The 18593-nt window shown below is 54.4% G+C and overlaps 1 protein-coding gene and 1 long non-coding RNA gene across 2 annotated transcripts in view; one reads left to right on the top strand and one right to left on the bottom strand.

Annotated features, from left to right (window-relative positions):
• Nucleotides 1–18509, top strand: part of BIN3 (bridging integrator 3) — a 52990-nt gene extending 34481 nt beyond the window's left edge. Inside the window, exons 3-9 of the mRNA XM_038747491.1 lie at nt 588–628; nt 1734–1795; nt 3688–3824; nt 5131–5171; nt 12182–12323; nt 12440–12574; nt 17989–18509. Of these exons, the coding sequence (XP_038603419.1) occupies nt 588–628; nt 1734–1795; nt 3688–3824; nt 5131–5171; nt 12182–12323; nt 12440–12574; nt 17989–18135 (705 nt within the window). The 3' untranslated portion in view covers nt 18136–18509. The remainder of the gene's footprint in view (nt 1–587; nt 629–1733; nt 1796–3687; nt 3825–5130; nt 5172–12181; nt 12324–12439; nt 12575–17988) is intronic.
• LOC119928939 lies at nt 8303–9265 on the bottom strand. Its single transcript, XR_005451112.1, has 2 exons — nt 9040–9265; nt 8303–8593 (listed from the first exon to the last, which is right to left on the bottom strand). It is a non-coding gene; the product is annotated as an uncharacterized LOC119928939 (long non-coding RNA).
• Nucleotides 18510–18593: the final 84 nt, after the last annotated feature.

The following is an 18593-nucleotide window of genomic DNA, read 5'->3' as shown; positions in this document are numbered from 1 at the left end:
GCTTACTGTGTGCAGAGCACTGTACTAAGCGCTTGGGAAGTACAAGTTGGCAACAGCGGACTCACAGTCTATAAGGGGGAGACAGACAACAAAACAAAACACATTAACAAAATAAAATAAATAGAATATGTAAATATGTACAAGTAAAATAAAATAATTCTCCTTCCACACCTTTGGGAGGTGGCTGCTGCTTACTATTTTTGAAGGCCTAAAATATGACCTACCTTCCACCCCTCCTCATGGCATTTCCCAGTCTTTTAGTGACATTCTCAGTTCTTTCGCTGCCCCTGGAAAGAGAGAAGAACTAGCTCGGTGGCCTAGCCCTTAGAGCGAAGGAACAGGAACCCAATTCGCTGGGTCAAGGCCCCGGTGGCCCGTCTGGGACGGGAGTCCCTTTCCCTGGATCGGGCAACTCTAAATTCATTTGGGAACCCAGAGAGAATGTGTCACCGAGGATCTGTTGCTACTTGAACGGGCTGGACGGCGTTGCTTCCTCTGGGCCGGGGGTGGAGGTGCACTGAGCGGGGAGATTTTTCCTACATGCTGTCATTTCTGGGTTAAGTGAGCCATCTCTTTCTCTGTTACAGGTGGAGAGAGACTTTGAAAGAGAATATGGAAAACTCCAACAGTGAGTTGTCAGCCCCTGGAGGGAGGAGGAGGAGGGAGGTGGAAAGTGGCAGCCTGAAGCAGCGTGTGGCCTAATGGATAGAGCACACAAGCCTGGGAGTCAGAGGGATCTGGGTTCGAATCCCAGCTCCGTCATTTGCTTGCTGTGTGATCTCGGGCAAGTCACTTTCCTTCTCCACACCTCAGTTACCTCACCTTTAAGATGGGGCTCAAGACTGTGAGTCCCATTTAGAGAAGCAGCGTGGCTCAGTGGAAAGAGCACAGGCGCTTAGTACAGTGCTCTGCACACAGTAAGCGCTCAATAAATACGATTGATGATGATGATGATGAGTCAGAGATCATGGGTTCAAATCCTGGCTCCACCAATTGTCAGCTGTGTGACTTTGGGCAAGTCACTCAACTTCTCTGTGCCTCTGTAAAATGGGGATTAAGACTGTGAGCCCGCCGTGGGACAACCTGCTCACCTTGTAACCTCCCCAGCACTTAGAATGGTGCTTTGCACATAGTAAGCGCTTATTAAATGCCATCATTGTTGTTATTATTATCATTATTATTATTATTAGGGACAGGGACTGTGCCCAACATGATTACTTTGTATCTACCCCAGCTCTTAGAACAGTAACTGGCACATAGTGAGTGCTTAACAAGTACCACTAAAAAAAGGGGAGAGGGGTGGGGGTGGGGGGATAGAAATAGAGAGAAAAAGAGAAAGAGAATAAAAGCATGTGAGAGAGTTTGGTCATCTCATTTTGCTTATAATATCTGCTTGATGTATCCTGTTACCATCACTTGTCTCTCCAGTTAGTTCCAGTTAGTTCAGAGCAGCCTGGTCCATTCAGCTGTTTAAGTGTTTTGTCTTGTTTTTCCCATGATCTCCGACGGATGGCTACACATGAGTAGCTCCCTCTAATCCTTGAGGGATAAGACCTCAAGCAGCGCAGTAGCACAAGTGACATTTCAATCCTCCCTAAAAATCAGTCTGTAGCCAGGCCCCTCCCCACAGCCCTTCTAGGGAGTATCTGAGAGCAGGGTGCTTGATGGGGCTGAGCAGCACCAAACGAGATTGAAGCCCCCAAACCCAGCCCTCCGCTTCCCCTCTCTTTCAGGCTAGAAGATCAGACCAAGAAGTTGCAGAAGGACATGAAGAAGAGCACCGACGCTGACCTCGGTAAGTAAGATCACCCAGGCTTTCCAAGGTGAAGCGAGGTCTAGAGAGAGGGAAAGCTCCTGGGATGGTGTCTGACCCTGGGCCACTCTGAGGAGCAGCCTCAAAGGCAAGGCCACAAGATGAGAAGCCCAAGTAACCCTTCCAAGTCCCAAGACAAGTTCATTGCTCTCCATCAATCAATTAATCACATTTATTGAATGCTTACTATATGCAGAGCACCATACTAAGCACTTGGGAGAGTACAGTATAACAGAGCTGGTTGATACGTTCCCTGCCCACAGTGATCTTAAAGTCTAGAGGGGATTATTGTTCTGGCCCTTGTTGACTAGCAACATTCCGGGTGGCTTTGGATGTTTGGTTGATTTTTGGCACTAAGTTGCCAGAAGCAGAGGTTCTCTCAAGTCACTCTGAAACCTGGGGCAACAAAACCGACCTTACGTTCTCCGCGACTGGTTGGAACTGTGAGTTGACAGTGGCTGGGGCACCCTGGAGACGGGGATGGACTCCTGAGAGCTGGTTGGACTAGCCCGAGAAGCGAGAGAGTTGGCCTGCCGTGAAGGGAATGCTTAGCTGCGATGAGGAACCAATCGATCATTGGTATTTGAGAGCTTACTGTGTGTAGAACACTGTACTAAGTGCTTGGGAGAGTACAAATAAATAAATAATAATGGCATTTGTTAAGCGCTTACTATGTGCAAAGCACTAAACGGCAGAGGTTGTGTGGTACACCCAGGTACTTATTTGCTCTGCTCTGCCATGAAGATTAAATAATAATAATAATGATGGCATCTATTAAGCGCTTACTATGTGCAAAGCACTGTTCTAAGTACCGGGGAGGTTGCAAGGTGATCAGGTTGTCCCACGGGGGGCTCACAGTTTAATCCCCATTTTACAGATGAGGCCCAGAGAAGTGAAGTGACTTGCCCAAAGTCACACAGCTGACAATTGGCGGAGCCAGGGTTTGAACCCATGACCTCTGACCCCAAAGCCCGAGCTCTTGCCACTGTGCCACGCTGCTTCTCTAAGAACTCCAATTTCTGGGATCCAGCAACTGAACAGCAGTTCTGGAGAAATCCTAAGGGTCACTCTTGGGGAGAAAAGGGCCAGCACAAAGGAAGTGTATAGGTAAAACCACGCACCTTTTTCACCCCCTTTTTGGGACACGTTGGGGGTCAATCGCAGAGGTGCTGGCATTAGTCCGGCTGAGTTCAGAAAATGGGAAAAAGAGACATTCAGCCGGCTACTGAACTAAACTGAAGAGGCTCGATCCAGAGCAGCTTGTATGTTACAAAAGATTCTTTCTTCACCTTCACGTTGTGTCTAATAGTTGCCCTTTGTGCCTGAGTGTCAGTGTGAAAGATGCTCGGCCAAGAAACAACTTGCTCAGTGGTTCCCAGCCTAAAACGCCCCTGGTTGTGGGAGGGTCTGGGGGGCTGTTTCCAGTTCGTGTAACTTCTAAGGAAGGAGAATCCACGGCTTTCTTTGGTAGCCCATTCTAGTATCAGATGAGAATGATTAACATTACCCCTGCCAGCCCCCGAGCAGTTCTGGGGGGTGATCTAGCCCAGGCCGAAATGGGTGGCTTGTGTAGCGTGGGCTGCTCTCCTTGTGGAAAGGCCCCATTCTGGACACTGGTTCTCTTTCCACGGTGGCCAGGTGTCTCTCGGATTAACTGAGCTTCAGGTTTGTCTTGGGCCGAAGGGAGCCCAGACCTACAGCTCTTTCCGACTGGATTCCTGGGCCTCTGGCTGCCCTCCACCTATACCCTGCCTTGCATTTCTGGAAAGTTAGCCACCAAACCTGGCGTGGGTTTACCCTAAGGCTCTATGAAAAGTCACGATTTTCTAACCCTCTCTTTGACCGCCGGGCGAATGGGGCCGGCCCTCTTGCAGCAATGTCCAAGTCAGCTGTGAAGATCTCTTCGGATCTGCTGTCCAATCCTCTCTGTGAGCAAGATGAAGAGTTTTTGGACATGGTGACGGCCTTAGACACAGCCATGAAGCGGATGGACTCTTTTAATCAGGAAAAGGTGATTAGGGGCTTGGGGATCAAAGGGTGTCTATCCCCTTTCTCCCTTCTATTGGCCCATTTCCACACCTCCAGCCTTCCCCCTGCCCCACAAACTCCAGAATCCCCAAGGGTCCAGGTTTTCCCTTTGACTGGTGCTGACCTTCCCAGATTAGTCCATGGAGTACCAGTTAAGGGTCCATTATTGACTCTAGCTCCCCGGCCTAGTCCCTTGAAGGGTGGAGGCCACTTGCCAAAAGCCACGGGCCTCTGCCTGGGGCCAGCCTGTCCAGCTCCAGCACAGCCCCAGGCCGCACCAGTCAAGCCCAGGACTAACTGGAAGTGAGACTGGGCCAAACTGGAAATGGGCTTGGAGCTCAATTGGGTAGAGAGGGGGCAAGAGGGTGGAAGACAGGGCATGGAGTGCTGACCCATTGGCTGCTAGGAGTTGTAACTCCAACCGTTCCCAGGACAAGCGTACGTGTCCAAGCTAGCGGGCCCCTGGGACAGAGCCCCAACCGCTGCTCTGCAGGTTTCCTGAAGCCCAGATCCTGGAAACAGAGTAGAAAGGGCTGCAGGGTGCATCCAAATGCAACTAGGCTCAACTTTGTGGGGACCCCACCAGGCCTCACAGGCTCAGTCTTCAGGGGCGTGCCCTCCCCCCCCACCACTGGGACCAGAGGGACTGCTGTCCTGTGCTGGGCTCCACGTTGAGGCTACAGTCAATCTAGAGGCTACTCCCCACACCGCCAGCACAGTTCACAGGCAGGCCATTATAAAGCCAGCGGGGATGTTGATGTGATGACCTCGAAACATGAGAGTCAGCCCTTCGGATTAAGAAAATGAGTTTCCGAAGCTGCCTAGGCAGCCCTCAAAGGCCCTGCTTCAGATAAGAAACAGCACAGCCTGATGGATAGAGCACGGGCCTGGGAATCTAATCTTGGCTCCGCCACTTGTCCGTTCTGTGACCTTGGGTTTGTCACTTCACTTCTCTGCATCTGTAAAATGGGGCTGAAGATTGTGAGCCCCATATGGGACATGGACCGTGTCCACCCTGATTACTTTGTATTCACCCCAGCGCGTAACCAATACCATTTTAAAAAGGCGTGGCACCGTCAGGATACCCATGGAAAGATTTTGGAAGCAGTCAGCAGGGGTGGCGGGAAGGGGAGGTGAATTGACTAAAGGGGATAGAAGGAGTCTCAATATCACATTCAAAACCTGTCAATCCCAAAACCAGCTCCCCCCCCCAAAGCTGGGCAGTAGTAAGATCCGTATTGCCACCTGCCCTCATTGCTCTGACCTCATCTGTTTTGTTTTGTGGCCAGGTGAATCAGATCCAGAGGACGGTGATTGAGCCCTTAAAAAAGTGAGTAGCCTCCGATTCTGGGGCAGAGACAGCCAGTGCGCTGGCCTCAGGGCACTCGGTTTTCTAGGGTGGAAACTGAGGAATGGGGAGGAAAGACCCCCATGGGCACCGGGTGCAGAATCGGTCATGCGGTACTGGGGGAGTGTGGCCTCCAAGTTTCTGAGCTCAAATGCTAAGACAGAGGAGTCCTGTGGCCATGAGAAAGGGGCCCCCGGATCCTAGAAGAATCTGCAGTCCTCACAGGGATCCACCTACGAAAAGGGTACTTTCTTCAAGTGACCCCCAAATCCCTAAGGGGCCCCAGAGGTCTTTTGCATTGGCTTGAAGTACCCATTCCCTTCTCAGCCCCAGGCAGCAAGCCTCGGGGCCTGGGTGATCGTTTCCGTCGGTCCCCCGGTGAAGGAAACGGACCCGCCGTGAATCACCAGGAGAGCCAAACTTCTCTGGTTTCTGCCTTGGGAGGGCTTGGCCGGTTCCTGGTGGAGACATGAGAGCCTTTCATCTCTCTCAGCTGGACTGAGGGAGCAGCTGCCCGGAGCACTCCTCTTTGGAAACGTGGGGGCGGCTGTACAAGTGGGAAGGAGCAGCGGGCTGGTCATTTGACTGCAAAGATCCCATAACTCATAACCCGTCTGACTCGTAAATTCTTTGCTGGGAATCGGTCTGCTCTCCCAGGAGCGGCTCTGGTTGCCAGTCGGAGAGCCAGTCCTGCTCCCCGGTCCCCAAGGCGGAGAGTCAGGGAGGGAAGGAGGGAGAAGGGGCCCGGAGCGTGGCCTTGGAAAGCTCCCTCCTCACTTCATCTTCCTTACCAGCCTCTGCCAAACTGGCTTTGACCTAAAAAAGATCCAGGCTGCAGTTCAAACAGCTGCGCTTTATTACCTCTTCCGTGGTGGTCCCTAGCATTTGACTCATCCAGGACCTAGATCATTAAGATCTGCTTAATTACCGTCGGGCCAGGATCGTGTTCTGAGAGAGCGATTGGGGAGGACGCCTTTTGTTTCCCCTCTCCCCCCCATGATCCAAGGATCATCACCCTCCCCCCGTGTGCCCCCTCTCCCCGCCCCCCCCCCCACAAATCCCGTGAGGTCCAGGGCCAGGATGAGGCTCACCCTCCTGGAATTTTGGTCCCCGGGAGGCTGGTGCTTGCTCACCTGGGGGGAATTGTCCCTGCCATCCCCGCCCCGCCCCACCACTATCTGCCTCCCAGCTGGACACACCGGACTCTACAGTGCCCTCTCAGAGACCCAGGGTCAGGCCGGGGGCAAGGGATATTGTGAATCTGTTGTTGGGAGGCTCAGGAGGTGACAGGAGAGAGTGCTCTGCCGGTCAGGAAGTAGAGTCGAAATAAACCAGGCAGCTATTTGGCTCAGTGCCCCGGCCTTCCAAGGGACCGGGAGGGAATGGGTCCAGGAAGGCAGGCGGGCATTTGGGGCCTGGCACAGCTGTCCTCTGTCCAGGCTTCCCAACAGGCTTCCCCGTTGGGTTGGGAGACGTGCTCTGGGCCAGGAGGAGGGGTCCCGGAGACTTCGCTCCCCCGGGGTCCGGCGAAAGGAGTCAGCCGAGCTCACGTCGGAGCCGGGCTTATCGAGGGCCCCACGGACGGCTTGGCTGTGGGCCGGGGCTGCCGCGGCGTCGGGGGGCACGGGTGGCGGTGGGCGGGCACGGGCTGAGCTGGGCCGGGCAGCAGAGGGAGCGGTCAGTCTGTCTTGGTTTCAAATCGCCGAGCCCTTGAAACCTAATCCCCAAGTCTCTGGCTTCTGTAGTCGGTGCCAAAGGAAGAGAAACCCTGGCCGCCCCCAGCCTCCACCACAGCCGCCACCTGCCAGGAAGGTGGGTGAGCGACTGAGGGGCAGGAGGCAGGGGACGGGAACCTTCCCAAGGTCCGCTCGGGTCGCTCCCGAGCTCTCCAAACCAAACCGGCCCGCTTCGGTTGGCTTCTCCCCACTTCCCAACCCGACGTGTGACCGCTCTCCTCCCGGGGCCAGATGAAATTAGCACAGGTTAGCCCCGCTTCCCTTCCATCTCTCCAGCAGCAGGGAGCCTCCCGGGGTCCCCGGGCCCGGAAGCAGGAAACAGCGACTTTCCTGTCCTCCCTTAATGAAGGTCGCGACCGCATCCCCCGAGCCCCTCCCCGCTCCAAGGGCTTGGCTTCTAATCCCCTGCTCCCTCAGCCGGGGGTTCTGCTCCTCTGGGTTTCGTTCGGGTAGGGATGCTTTTAATTTCCCTTTCCTGGTGGGTGGAAGATCCCGGCTGTGTGGGCACAAATGGAGGAATGGCAGGCATTCCCCACCGGGGGCCGGCTGCTCCAGCCTACCTCCCAGCCGGCCTCTCCCTCCCTCTTGTCTCCATCTACTCTTTCCGTCCCTCCGTCCCAGGCTTGCCCGGCCGGGCCAGGCCCGGCAGGATGAAGCCATGGGGAGGCCCTAAGAGGAACAGACAGGCCTGGGACCCCATCCCAGGGGTGGCTTCTGAGCTCCCCCCGCCCTACTTGCAGGGCTCCGGGAGGGAGGGGAGAGGGTCGGTGCGGAAGACCTGCTGGTCACTCCACCTTCCGGGATTCCTTCCCGTTGGCCAGAGGCCGGGGCGGCTGGCGATTCTCTTCCCCCTCAGGTGGTCCCAGCTCTCTCCACCCTCTGTCCCGCCACTCTCACCCTAGCTTTGGTTCTTTTTTTGGCCCGGGCAGCGGGGCGGGATGTGGATGGGCGCACCTCCGGCCAGGAACAGATCCTGCCTGGAGGGATGAGGCCCCAGTTCCGCCTGCCTCTGCGGCGCGGCCTGAACCCTTGAGCGCTAGGTTGAGGCTCAGTGCTCTAAAGGCACGGGTGGAGGGTTTGAGGTTTCCTGCTGTCAAATCAGCCCCTTACGCAACAGCACCAGTTATTTATACTGCCCACAGCTCGAGAACTGGCAAAGTCTGTTCCATCTCCCATAAATAGGGTGGAGGGGGTGGGGGGGGGCCACAGTAGGCTGGTGCTGGGAGCTAGGAATTCCTGAGTCCCGTTCCCACCCTGGCCTTACTAGTGGCCCTGAGACGAGCTCTGTCCCTGGGTCAGCCCTCGGTTTCCCCTTCTCTGACACGGAGGGCTGTGAGATCTGCCTCGAGGGAGGACAAAGCGGAAGGACTTCAAACATATGAGCGGTGATTTATTAACGTCGAACCCTCAGTGAGTCAAGGCAGAGCCAGGAATAGGATGCAGGAGAACCCAGTTTTCTGGGAAGATTCTTCGACACGATGGACGTTTTTCTTTGTAGCTAGCCCTGGGTCAGCCTTCAGCTAGACCACCACCTCCTCATGGAGGCTTCGATTCCCCAGTCTTCATTCCCGACTCCATAACGGATCCGCTTTCATCCGCCCCGGCCTTGATTTCTCGATTTGTCCCAGGCGCGCCACCCTGGCGACCGGGATCCATCCAAAGCCAAACCTAGCGCGGCAAAGAAATAGCTTCCAACAGGGACCCCCCGAGGAGAGTTGGATGGGGGAGGGCGACTAGGTGTGCCGGTTGGAAGGCAGTGGGCCAGTGTCCAGCCAAGCCCCTTTCTTCCCAACACCTTTGAGCCATATGTGACACTGAGTCAACAGGAGGGCGGGGAGGAGCAGAGGAGGAGGTGAGAAGGCAAAGAGGAGGCCTTGTTTTCCCTGGTGGTGGAAGACCATCCACAAAATTAAGACCAAGGAAGGTTTTTTCTTTTGGAAACGGTGGAGACTGGGACATTATGCTCCTTCTGCTGCGCTTGTCCCCTCCCTGAAAGCCAAGTCATTACTGCCCCACCCTTGCCCCTCTCCTACACTCTCACATTCACGCAAATGCACACACAACCCTCCCAACCCATCCAAAATGTTATGACAGAGATCCTTCCCTATTCTCACCTCTCTGCCTTCTTTCCACCACTGAGGCATGCAAGGCCCGGCTGACCTTCGCCAAGGAGTCTGTGGAACAGAAACTGATGACCACAGTCCAAGGCCTCTGTGATGGGACCATTCCGATGGCATGATGTTGACCCTGTCTGGGGGGACTTGAGGAGGTTTTTCCAATCCCAACTGCACCTGTTCCCATGATCCATGTTGTGTCTTGTGATGTGTGTGTGATTGTGTGTGTGTGCGTGTGTGAGAGAGAGAGAGAAAGAGAGAGAGAGGCAGACACACCCCCTGGCAACCAAGACTCCCTCATAGCAACGGCCATCAGGGACTGATTCAGAAGCAATGAGACCAGCTCTCCCAGATAAGTTCCTGCTCCGGAGCTCATCCCAGAGGGCCTTCCGCTTTGTTCTTTGGGCTCCTGAGGCGACGGGGAGTTGTTGGGTCAAAGGTTGGCGCCTTCCACCCGGCCACCACGCAGCCTTCTGCGGCATGGGTGTCGGCATCGACTTCCTTAAGCGTTTTCAATTGCATTGTGGGTGGAGAGGGAGGGGGCCAGTGGAGTTGAGAGCTTTCCCTGAAATATCTTACCGAGCAAGCACCAGCCTAATTAATTCAAACGATTTTACTCATTCCTGCAGCTTAGTTGTGGTGCTCCGCGGCACACGGCTTCAGAAACCAGGTTGGCTAGTATTACTCCTCGGGTCCAGCCGGCTTCACCCCTGGGGCTCGGGTCGGCTTGCGCTGTCCTGGTTTCTGCTCTGCTGTCTCTGGAAGCCAAGCGCTGCTCAGAGAGTTTTCGGTTCAACCTTATGGATGTTTGTTTATTTAAAATGGAAAAACCGGGCAAGGCTGGGGCTCCCTGAAAACCCATAGGCATTTCAAGGACCCCAGTCTGTGCCTGTCGGGGGTTGGGGAGCGTTAACATTTGGAGAAACCCACAGACTTGTGCTTCGGGGTCTGAGTGACATGAGGAGCCAAGGGATCCAGAAGTCACAATTGAAGGCCCCTTTTGGCCCCTTTTGGGGTCTGAGCTGCTCTGAAAAATACTTCACGTCACTGCCCTTCCTTTTTTATGGTATCTGTTCAGGCCTTACCCTGTGCCAGACGTCGTTCTAAGCACCGGGGTAGATACAAGCTAGACAGGTTGGACACAGTCCCTGTCCCACGTGGAGCTTACAGCCTTAAACCTCATTTTACAGTTGTGACAACTGAGGCACAGGGAAGTTAAGTGACTTACCCGAGGTCAGAAAGCAGGTGGGTGGCAGAGCCGGGATTGGAACTCAGGTCCTGTGACCCCCTAGGCCATGCTGCTTCTGCTTCAGTTTGTAATAGAAAAGCAACAAGCCACAGACAGTTCCTTAATGTTGGAGAGGCCTAATCTTTTTAAAATCATACTGGTTGACCACAGGGATCCTGGGAGGGGAGCAGGCAAGGCTCATTTTGAGCAAAGCGCTGAGCTCTCCAGAAGCTTGGCTCAAACCAACCACCAGATTGTCAAGGCCCCTTCCTGATCAGGAAAGTCACGTCCCTGACACTGAGACCTGAAAAAATCATCATCATCAATCGTATTTATTGAGCGCTTACTATGTGCAGAGCACTGTACTAAGCGCTTGGGAAGTACCAGTTGGCAACATATAGACAGTCCCTACCCAACAGTGGGCTCACAGTCTAAAAGGGGGAGACAGAGAAAAAAATCACAGGTACAGTGGATCAATCGGCGGTATTTATTGAGCACTTACTGTGGGCAGAGCACTGTACTACACACTTGGGAAAGTCTACCAACCAAGTTGGCAGACCCAATCCCTGCTCACAAGGAGCTTGCAGGCTATCTCTGGGGGAGATAGATATTAAAATAGACTATGGATAGGAAAAATAGGGCTTCCTCCTCAGAGCGTGCAGATTGGCACGGAGGTGGCATGTCAGACTGGGGCCATCTGAACCCGGATACTATCTGACAATAATCCTGCCCCTCTCCCCAAAGTGCCCTGCACTTGGGATCTTGTCCCTCCCCAGCTTCTCCACTCTGGGAGACTTTCCGTCTTGGTTCAGTTTTCTGCTGTAGCATCTGAGAGACAGGGGACTTTTGTGGGTGGAGATTTCCCTGGAACGTCTGATTTGACTGCGTCGTGAACTCTGGTCACTGTTACTTTCCTCCTCTCCCTGGGTTTGAGTAGCAGCTTTCAATTGGTTCCTCATAACATTGTGTAGTACTCGGGAAGGGAGAAGCAACGTGGCGTGGTGGAAAAAGCACTGGCTTGGGAGTCGGGACCTAGGTTCTAATCCCGGCTCTGCCAGTTGTCTGCTGTGTGACTTTGGGCAAGTCATTTAACTTCTCTGTGTCTCGGTTCCCTTGTAGGCAAAATGGGGATTCATTGCCTATGCTCCCTCGTACTTAATAATAATGATGGCATTTATTAAGCGCTTACTATGTGCAAAGCACCGTTTTAAGTGCTGGGGGGATACGAGGTGATCTCACGGGGGGCTCACAGTCAATCCCCATTTTGCAGATGAGGGAACTGAGGCCCAGAGAAGTGAAGTGACTTGCCCAAAGTCACACAGCTGACAGTTGGCAGAGCCGGCATTTGAACCCATGACCACTGATTCCAAAGCCCGGGCTCTTTTCCACTGAGCCACCCTGCTTCTCAGTGGATAGTCTTTTAGACTGTGAGCCCACTGTTGGGTAGGGACTGTCTCTATATGTTGCCAGTTTGCACTTCCCAAGCGCTTAGTACAGTGCTCTGCACATAGTAAGCGCTCAATAAATACGATTGATGATGATGGATAGAGAGCATTAAGACAGTGAGCCCCAAGTGGAACCTGATATCTTGTATCAATCCCAGTGCTTGGCACGTAGTAAATGCTGAACAAATCCCACACTTATTAAAATGGGGACTGAAGCCTGTTCTAGACTGTGAGCTCGTTCTGGGCAGGGACCACGTTTACCAACTCTGTTATACTGTACTCTCCCAAGCACTTAGTAGAGCGCTCCACACACACAGTAAGCGCTCAATAAATAAATGAAATGGCCCCACTACCACTGTCCTACCCTCCATGGGTTTTCCCCAGGAAAGGGGAAAGAGCCACCTTTTCTCACTCCTGGTTTCCCAGTCCTCAGGATTCCCCTCCCCTGCATCCCATCTCTCCGTGCCAGGTTCGGCAGCGTTTTCCCCAGCCTCAATATGGCAGTAAAGAGGCGGGAGCAGGCCCTGCAGGACTACAAGCGGTTGCAGTCGAAGGTGGAGAAGTACGAGGAGAAGGAGAAGACGGGCCCGGTGCTGGCCAAACTCCACCAGGTAGTAAGGGGCGACGGGCGGCAGCGGGGAAGGGAGGAGGAGGGAGGGTGGTCGTCGGGCCGGCTCGGAGGGATTCGGCTGCACCCCTGATCGGCTTTGACCTCCCTCCTTCTCAGGCTCGGGAGGAGTTGAGGCCGGTGAAGGACGACTTTGAAGCGAAGAACAAGCAGCTCCTGGAAGAGATGCCCCGCTTCTACAGCAGCCGTCTCGATTACTTCCAGCCCAGCTTCGAGTCCCTGATCCGGGCCCAGGTGAGTGATTTCCCCTTTGAGCTGGCTGGGCTCTCCCAGCGAGAGAGGCAACCAATAGTAATAATGATGGTATTTGTGAAACGCTTAATACTACTACTACTACTACTAATATTAATAATTGTGAAGTGTTGGCTATGAAGTGCGGGGGAAGATGCAAGGTCATCAATCCACCAATCGTATTTATTGAGCGCTTACTGTGTGCAGAGCACTGTACTAAGCACTTGGGAAGTACAAGTTGGCACCATATAGAGACAGTCCCTACCCAACAGTGGGCTCACAGGTAATAGGTCCCGCATGGGGCTCTCAGGAGGAGGGAGAACCGGTAGTGAATCCCCATTTGGGAAGGGAACTGAGGCCCAAAGAATTGAAGCGACTCACCCGTGGTCACACAGCAGACAGTCGATCGATCAGTCGGTCGTATTTATCGAGCGCTTGCTTTACGCAGAGCGCTGTACTAAGTGCTTGGGAGAGTACAAAGACAAGCGGCAGAGCCGGGATTAGAGATCCCCGGCCCGTGTTCTTTCCACAAGGCCACGCTGCTTCCCCTCTGCCAAGCCCTGTACTAAGCTGTAGGGAAGATACAAGATAATCCGGTCGGACACCATCCCTGTCCCACGGAGGGGCTCGTGGTCTGACTAAGCCCCGCACGGCCCCAGTTCATCTGCCCCGGCCCCCACAGGAAGGAGGAGGAACTCAGAGCTCTCCGGGGCCCCCAACTCCCCGGTGACCCCGCAGTAGGGAATGCAGGCCTCCCCTCCCTCTCAACTCTCCGGGAATTCCACCCGGTGGGGGGGACTTGGTCTGACTGGGGGCTCTGGTTTCCCGACGGAATTTCTATTTCAGTTCCCACTAGGCCTTCTGACTGATTCCCAGCCCCAGGGACGAGGGAGGAGTTGGAGACATCTTATTCTCCAATCCACCGTTCTTCAGACAAATGCTAACTAGTTTGATGGGGCGTGCTGCGTCTAGCGGGTCAGTGCTTTGGGTCTTTTTTCCTTAATCGTCCCCCTGGCCGGGGGAAACCAAGGCAGTTTTGTCTGACTTTGTCAACCGCAGTGAGGAGCTCCGAGCTTCCAGAGCAGCCCACTCCTTGAGGAATTTCATTCTGTGGCCTCACACCCTTTCCCTGGAAGTCCGATTTGGTCGCCTTCTGGGCTTTGGTCAGGGTCGCAGTCTTGGCCTTCTAGGGCGGAACGAGAGGGTTTCCTCGGTCCCCAGAACCCACTGATGCCGCCCTCTGAAAGTACCTCCCTCAGCAGGAGATAGAGAAGACGGCTTTGGGGGTAGGGGCCCAGATTAACTAATTCCAGAGAGTGGGATGGGATTTCCTGGGTCAACTACCCCCCAACATAGGGGGGATATTCTGTAACCACATTGGGCATATGAGAATGGTTAACGTAACTCACGTTGGCATGGCTAGATGTAGGGGAATCCTGCTCATCCTGAAGAGGATTTTTTTTTAAGGCATTTGTTAAACACTTCCTAAGTGCCAGCCACTTTACTTAGTGCTGGAGTAGATGCAAGCTAATCCGGTCGGACACAGTCCATGCCCCATGTTGGGCTCAGTCTTAATCCCCATTTTACAGATGAGGTAACTGAGGCATAGAGAAGTCAAGTCACGTGGCTCAGTGGAAAGAGCACGGGCTTTGGAGTCAGAGGTCAGGGAAACAAATTCCGGCTCCGCCGGTTGTCAGCCGTTTGACTATGGGCAAGTCGCTTCACTTCTCTGGGCCTCAGTTACCTCATCTGTAAAGTGGGGATTAAGACTGTGAGCCCCCCCATGGGGTCAACCTGATCACCTTGTAACCTCCCCAGTGCTTAGAAAACTGCGTCACACATAGTAAGCGCTTAATAAATGTCATCATTATTATTACTATTATTATTATCACCTTGTAACCTCCCCAGTGCTTAGAACAGTGCTGTGTACATAGTAAACATTTAAATGCCATTATTATTATTATTACTATTATTATTATTATTATTAAAGTCAACTTGCCCAAGGTCACTCAGGAGACAAATGGTGGAGACGGGATTAGAAACCCATGTCCTTCTGAGTCCCAGGCACATGCTCTATCCATCAGATGCTCCATCCCGACTCCACCACCTGTCTGCTGTGTGACCTTGGGCAAGTCACTTTACTTCTCTGACCCTCAGTTACCTCATCTGTAAAATGGGGATTAAGATGGTGAGCCCCACGTGGGACAACCCGATCACCTTGTATAATAATAATGATGGCATTTGAGAAGCAGGGTGGCTCAGTGGAAAGAGCCCGGGCTTTAGAGTCAGAGGTCATGGGTTCAAAGCCCGGCTCCGCCAATTGTCAGCTGTGTGACTTTGGGCAAGTCACTTCACTTCTCTGGGCCTCACTTACCTTTTTCATTCAATCGTATTTATTGAGCGCTTACTGTGTGCAGAGCACTGTACTAAGCGCTTGGGAAGTACAAGTTGGCAAGACACAGAAATGGTCCCTACCCAACAATGGGCTCAAACGGGGATGAAGAATGTGAGCCCCCCCCCCCCCCCGTGGGACAACCTGATCACTTTGTAACCTCCCCAGCGCTTAGAACAGTGCTTTGCACATAGTAAGCGCTTAATAAATGCCATCATCATCATCATCATTTGTTAAGCGCTGTGTGCAAAGCACTGTTCTAAGCACTGGGGGGATTTATCCCCCCACCCCAGCGCTTAGAACAGGGCTCTGCACATAGTAAGCACTTAACAAATGCCATCATTAGTAGTAGTAGTAGTAGTAGTATTTATCAGGCCATGCCGCTTCTCAGGGTCTTCGCTATGTGTGGGCCACGGCTCCTGGGTACTGACCCCAGCCTGTCACCCTCCCTGAGGCCCTGGAGGCCTTCGAAGGCGGTGAAGTTGCCCCTTTTTTGCTCCTTTTTTGTCCCTTTTTTGCCCCTTTTTGTCCCTTTTTTTGCCCCTTTTCTGCCCCTTCTGTCTCTGGGCTGTACTTCTGGCGCCCTCTAGTGGACACTGGAGGGAGCATCGGGTGCTGGCATACCAAGAGATGAAGCGCCCTCTAGCGGGATCCACGGGTCTCACTTCCACTCACTCCGAGCCTCCAAACCCCTGGGGCTGCTCTAGCATCCAAGGGAATTTTATTGTTATTGTTATCATTATTATTATTATTATTATTGTTGTTGTTGTTATCATTATTATTATTATCATTATCATTATTATTAATAATAATAATAATAATGTTGGTATTTGTTAAGCACTTACTATGTGCAAAGCACTGTTCTAAGCGCCGGGGTGGATACAAGGTAATCAGGTTGTCCCACGAGGGGCTCACGGTCTTCATCCCCATTTGACAGACGAGGGAACTGAGGCCCAGAGAAGTGAAGCGACCTGCCCAAAGTCACACAGCTGACAAGTGGCGGAGCCGGGATTTTGGGGTGGATACAAGGTAATCAGGTTGTCCCACGAGGGGCTCACGGTCTTCATCCCCATTTGACAGACGAGGGAACTGAGGCCCAGAGAAGTGAAGCGACCTGCCCAAAGTCACACAGCTGACAAGTGGCGGAGCCGGGATTTGAACCCATGGCCTCTGACTCCAAAGCCGGTGCTCTTTCCACTGAGCCACGCTGGTTCCCAGAACCCTAAACCTGAAGACCTACCCCAGGCCTGGAGGGGGTGTCACCCCACTATCCTACTTATTATCTGTAGCAGGGGCACCGGGGACTTCTCTGGCCCCCAGCAGGTGCGGGAGGAGGAGGGCCATAATAATAATAATAATAATAATGTTGGCATTTGTTAAGTGCTTACTGTTCTAAGCGTTGGGGGGGGATACAAGGTGATGAGGTTGTCCCATATGGGGCTCACAGTCTTAATCCCCATTTTACAGATGAGGTAACTGAGGCTGAGAAGTTAAGGTCACACAGCAGACATGTGGTGGAGCAGAGATTCGAACCCATGACCTTTGACTCCAAAGCCCATGCTCTTTCCACTGAGCCACGCTGCACCTGGAGGGAAGACGACTGGACTCGTGTAGCGGGTGAACCGGGGCCGCCCATGGTCTCGGCCGCTCTCGCGGCCTAATCCAGGGTTAGCAGCCGATGGCACCCCCAGATTGGGGGGAGGCCCGGCTGCGCCATTCGGCCTCGAACCCGAGGCCAGCTGCGGCAAGCTTCCTGTGGAACGGAGCAGGCCGAGAGACCGAAGGATTTGGGACCGCCGGAGTGGGGAGGAGGTCTGGTGGCCATCGGTGGTTATTCCGGTCGAGGGGGACGCTTGGGCCCGGCCTCCCGGCCTTCCGGCCCCCGCCCGCCAGTGGGATGGAGGAGGCCCGGAGGCTTTGGGGAGGCCCGAGTCCCAACGAGGCCGGCCCCGTAGGATTCTGGCCGGGAGTAGAGGGGGCGATGGGGATGCCCCGTAACGGAGCAGCAGGGCTGCGGGGGGCTGTTTACCACCTTCCCGGTGCTGATTCCCGGCCCTCCCCCTCGCCCGGCTGCCTCTGCCATTAGTCACTGGAGAAGTGAGCATTCCCGGTGACTCACCCAGCGCAGTGCGGCTGGGGCGGGTGGAGGGAGGGTGGCGGGGCAGGCCGGCCCCCGCTTCACCCACCCACCAGCCCCTGCTGCCCGCGGATCCTCGGCACCCCCCCGCCCTCCCCGGAGAGCCGCGGCGGGGAATCTGCAGGATCCCCTGCCGCTCGAGAACACGGCTGGCCTGGAAGGGAGTCAGGCCCATCCTGCCGCTTGTCCCTCTGGGCCGGGGGACAGTAGACGGGGTGTTTTTTAGCCACGCTTCATCTCTTGATACGCCAGTACCCTCTGCCCTCTCCCAGAAGGGACAGGAGAAAATGCAGGGTCTTAGGCCCCAAGTGGGCTGGAGGCTTACCTGAGGACAGAGGCCGGGGCTGGGGGTCTTCTGCTACAGGCGGCGCCCACCCGTTATCGGCTTTCCAGTCTCCATCACCTGGTTTACCTGGGAATCTGGGTGTAAAGCCCCCAAATCCCAGGCTTAACTGGTCTCCAGTCGCTGTGGCTCTCGGCACTAATCGGCCCCAGCTGCCTTTACCAAAGGCAAGCTGACGGGCCTACTGGGAGAAGGTCTCCTTACCCCCACGACCTAGCTTAGCCTTTCCTGGCATCCTTTATCAGCACTGCTCTTGACCCCGCCGTGTCCCCACCTCAAGGCTACATGCACCCCCTTAAACTGTGGCTTTGGGAGTTAAGGGGCTTCAAAAGCTCCAGCCAAGCTGATCCGCCTGCCCCGTACTTTCATTTCAGCCCTGAGGAACCAAGTCTTTTGACTCCCCGGAGCCCGCATGTTGAAGACGCTGGCTTGCTTCTTTGCGATCCCAGGACAGGTTCGCCATCCACACTCCGAGGGTCCACGGCGATGACGCGGGTGTCTCCCCGAGGCCCCACGGCTTCAATCCAACCCTCTGTCAATTCTAGGTGGTGTACTACACCGAGATGCACAAGATCTTCGGGGACCTGACCGAACAACTGGACCGGCCGGGCCAGACGGACGAGCAGCGGGAAAGGGAGAACGAGGCCAAGCTGAGCGAGCTCCGAGCCCTCTCCATCGTGGCTGACGACTGAACTCCGGCTCTTCTCGGGACGTCGGCAACTCGGGCAGGGCCCGGCCCGCCCTCATTCCCCGCTCCCACCCGGGCCTCGAGATTCAGTTCAGCTAGCTCTGTGGCGGAGGAGGATTGTATGCAGAAGGCAGTGAGGGCAGCCGATGCCCCAACAACCCTCTTCCCACTGAGCCGCAAGTTGGGCTCGTTGCAGCGTCTCCCCGCCGTTCCCAGGGTCCAGAAGGACGCTAAACAGAACTGTCTGGCTGGGCCGGCTTCTCGCTCAGCTGCCGAATCAGGGTGAGTAAGTGTGGTGGTAGGAGTGGTGGAGTTTTTATTTTCCAAAGAGCCATCTAACGTGAAACATTTTATAAACACAAGCGTTTCCCAGTCTAAGACCACTGCTCGGTTGCTGGGGTGGGTCTAAGCTGGATGGGGGCAAAACGCGCTTGGTTTAAGGACCGTCTGGGTTAGCCCCAC

The sequence above is a fragment of the Tachyglossus aculeatus genome, chromosome 5, assembly GCF_015852505.1.
Source record: "Tachyglossus aculeatus isolate mTacAcu1 chromosome 5, mTacAcu1.pri, whole genome shotgun sequence".
Lineage (NCBI taxonomy): Eukaryota > Metazoa > Chordata > Mammalia > Monotremata > Tachyglossidae > Tachyglossus > Tachyglossus aculeatus.
Note: the sequence above shows the minus strand (reverse complement) of the source record. Positions and strands in the feature narration are given on the sequence as shown.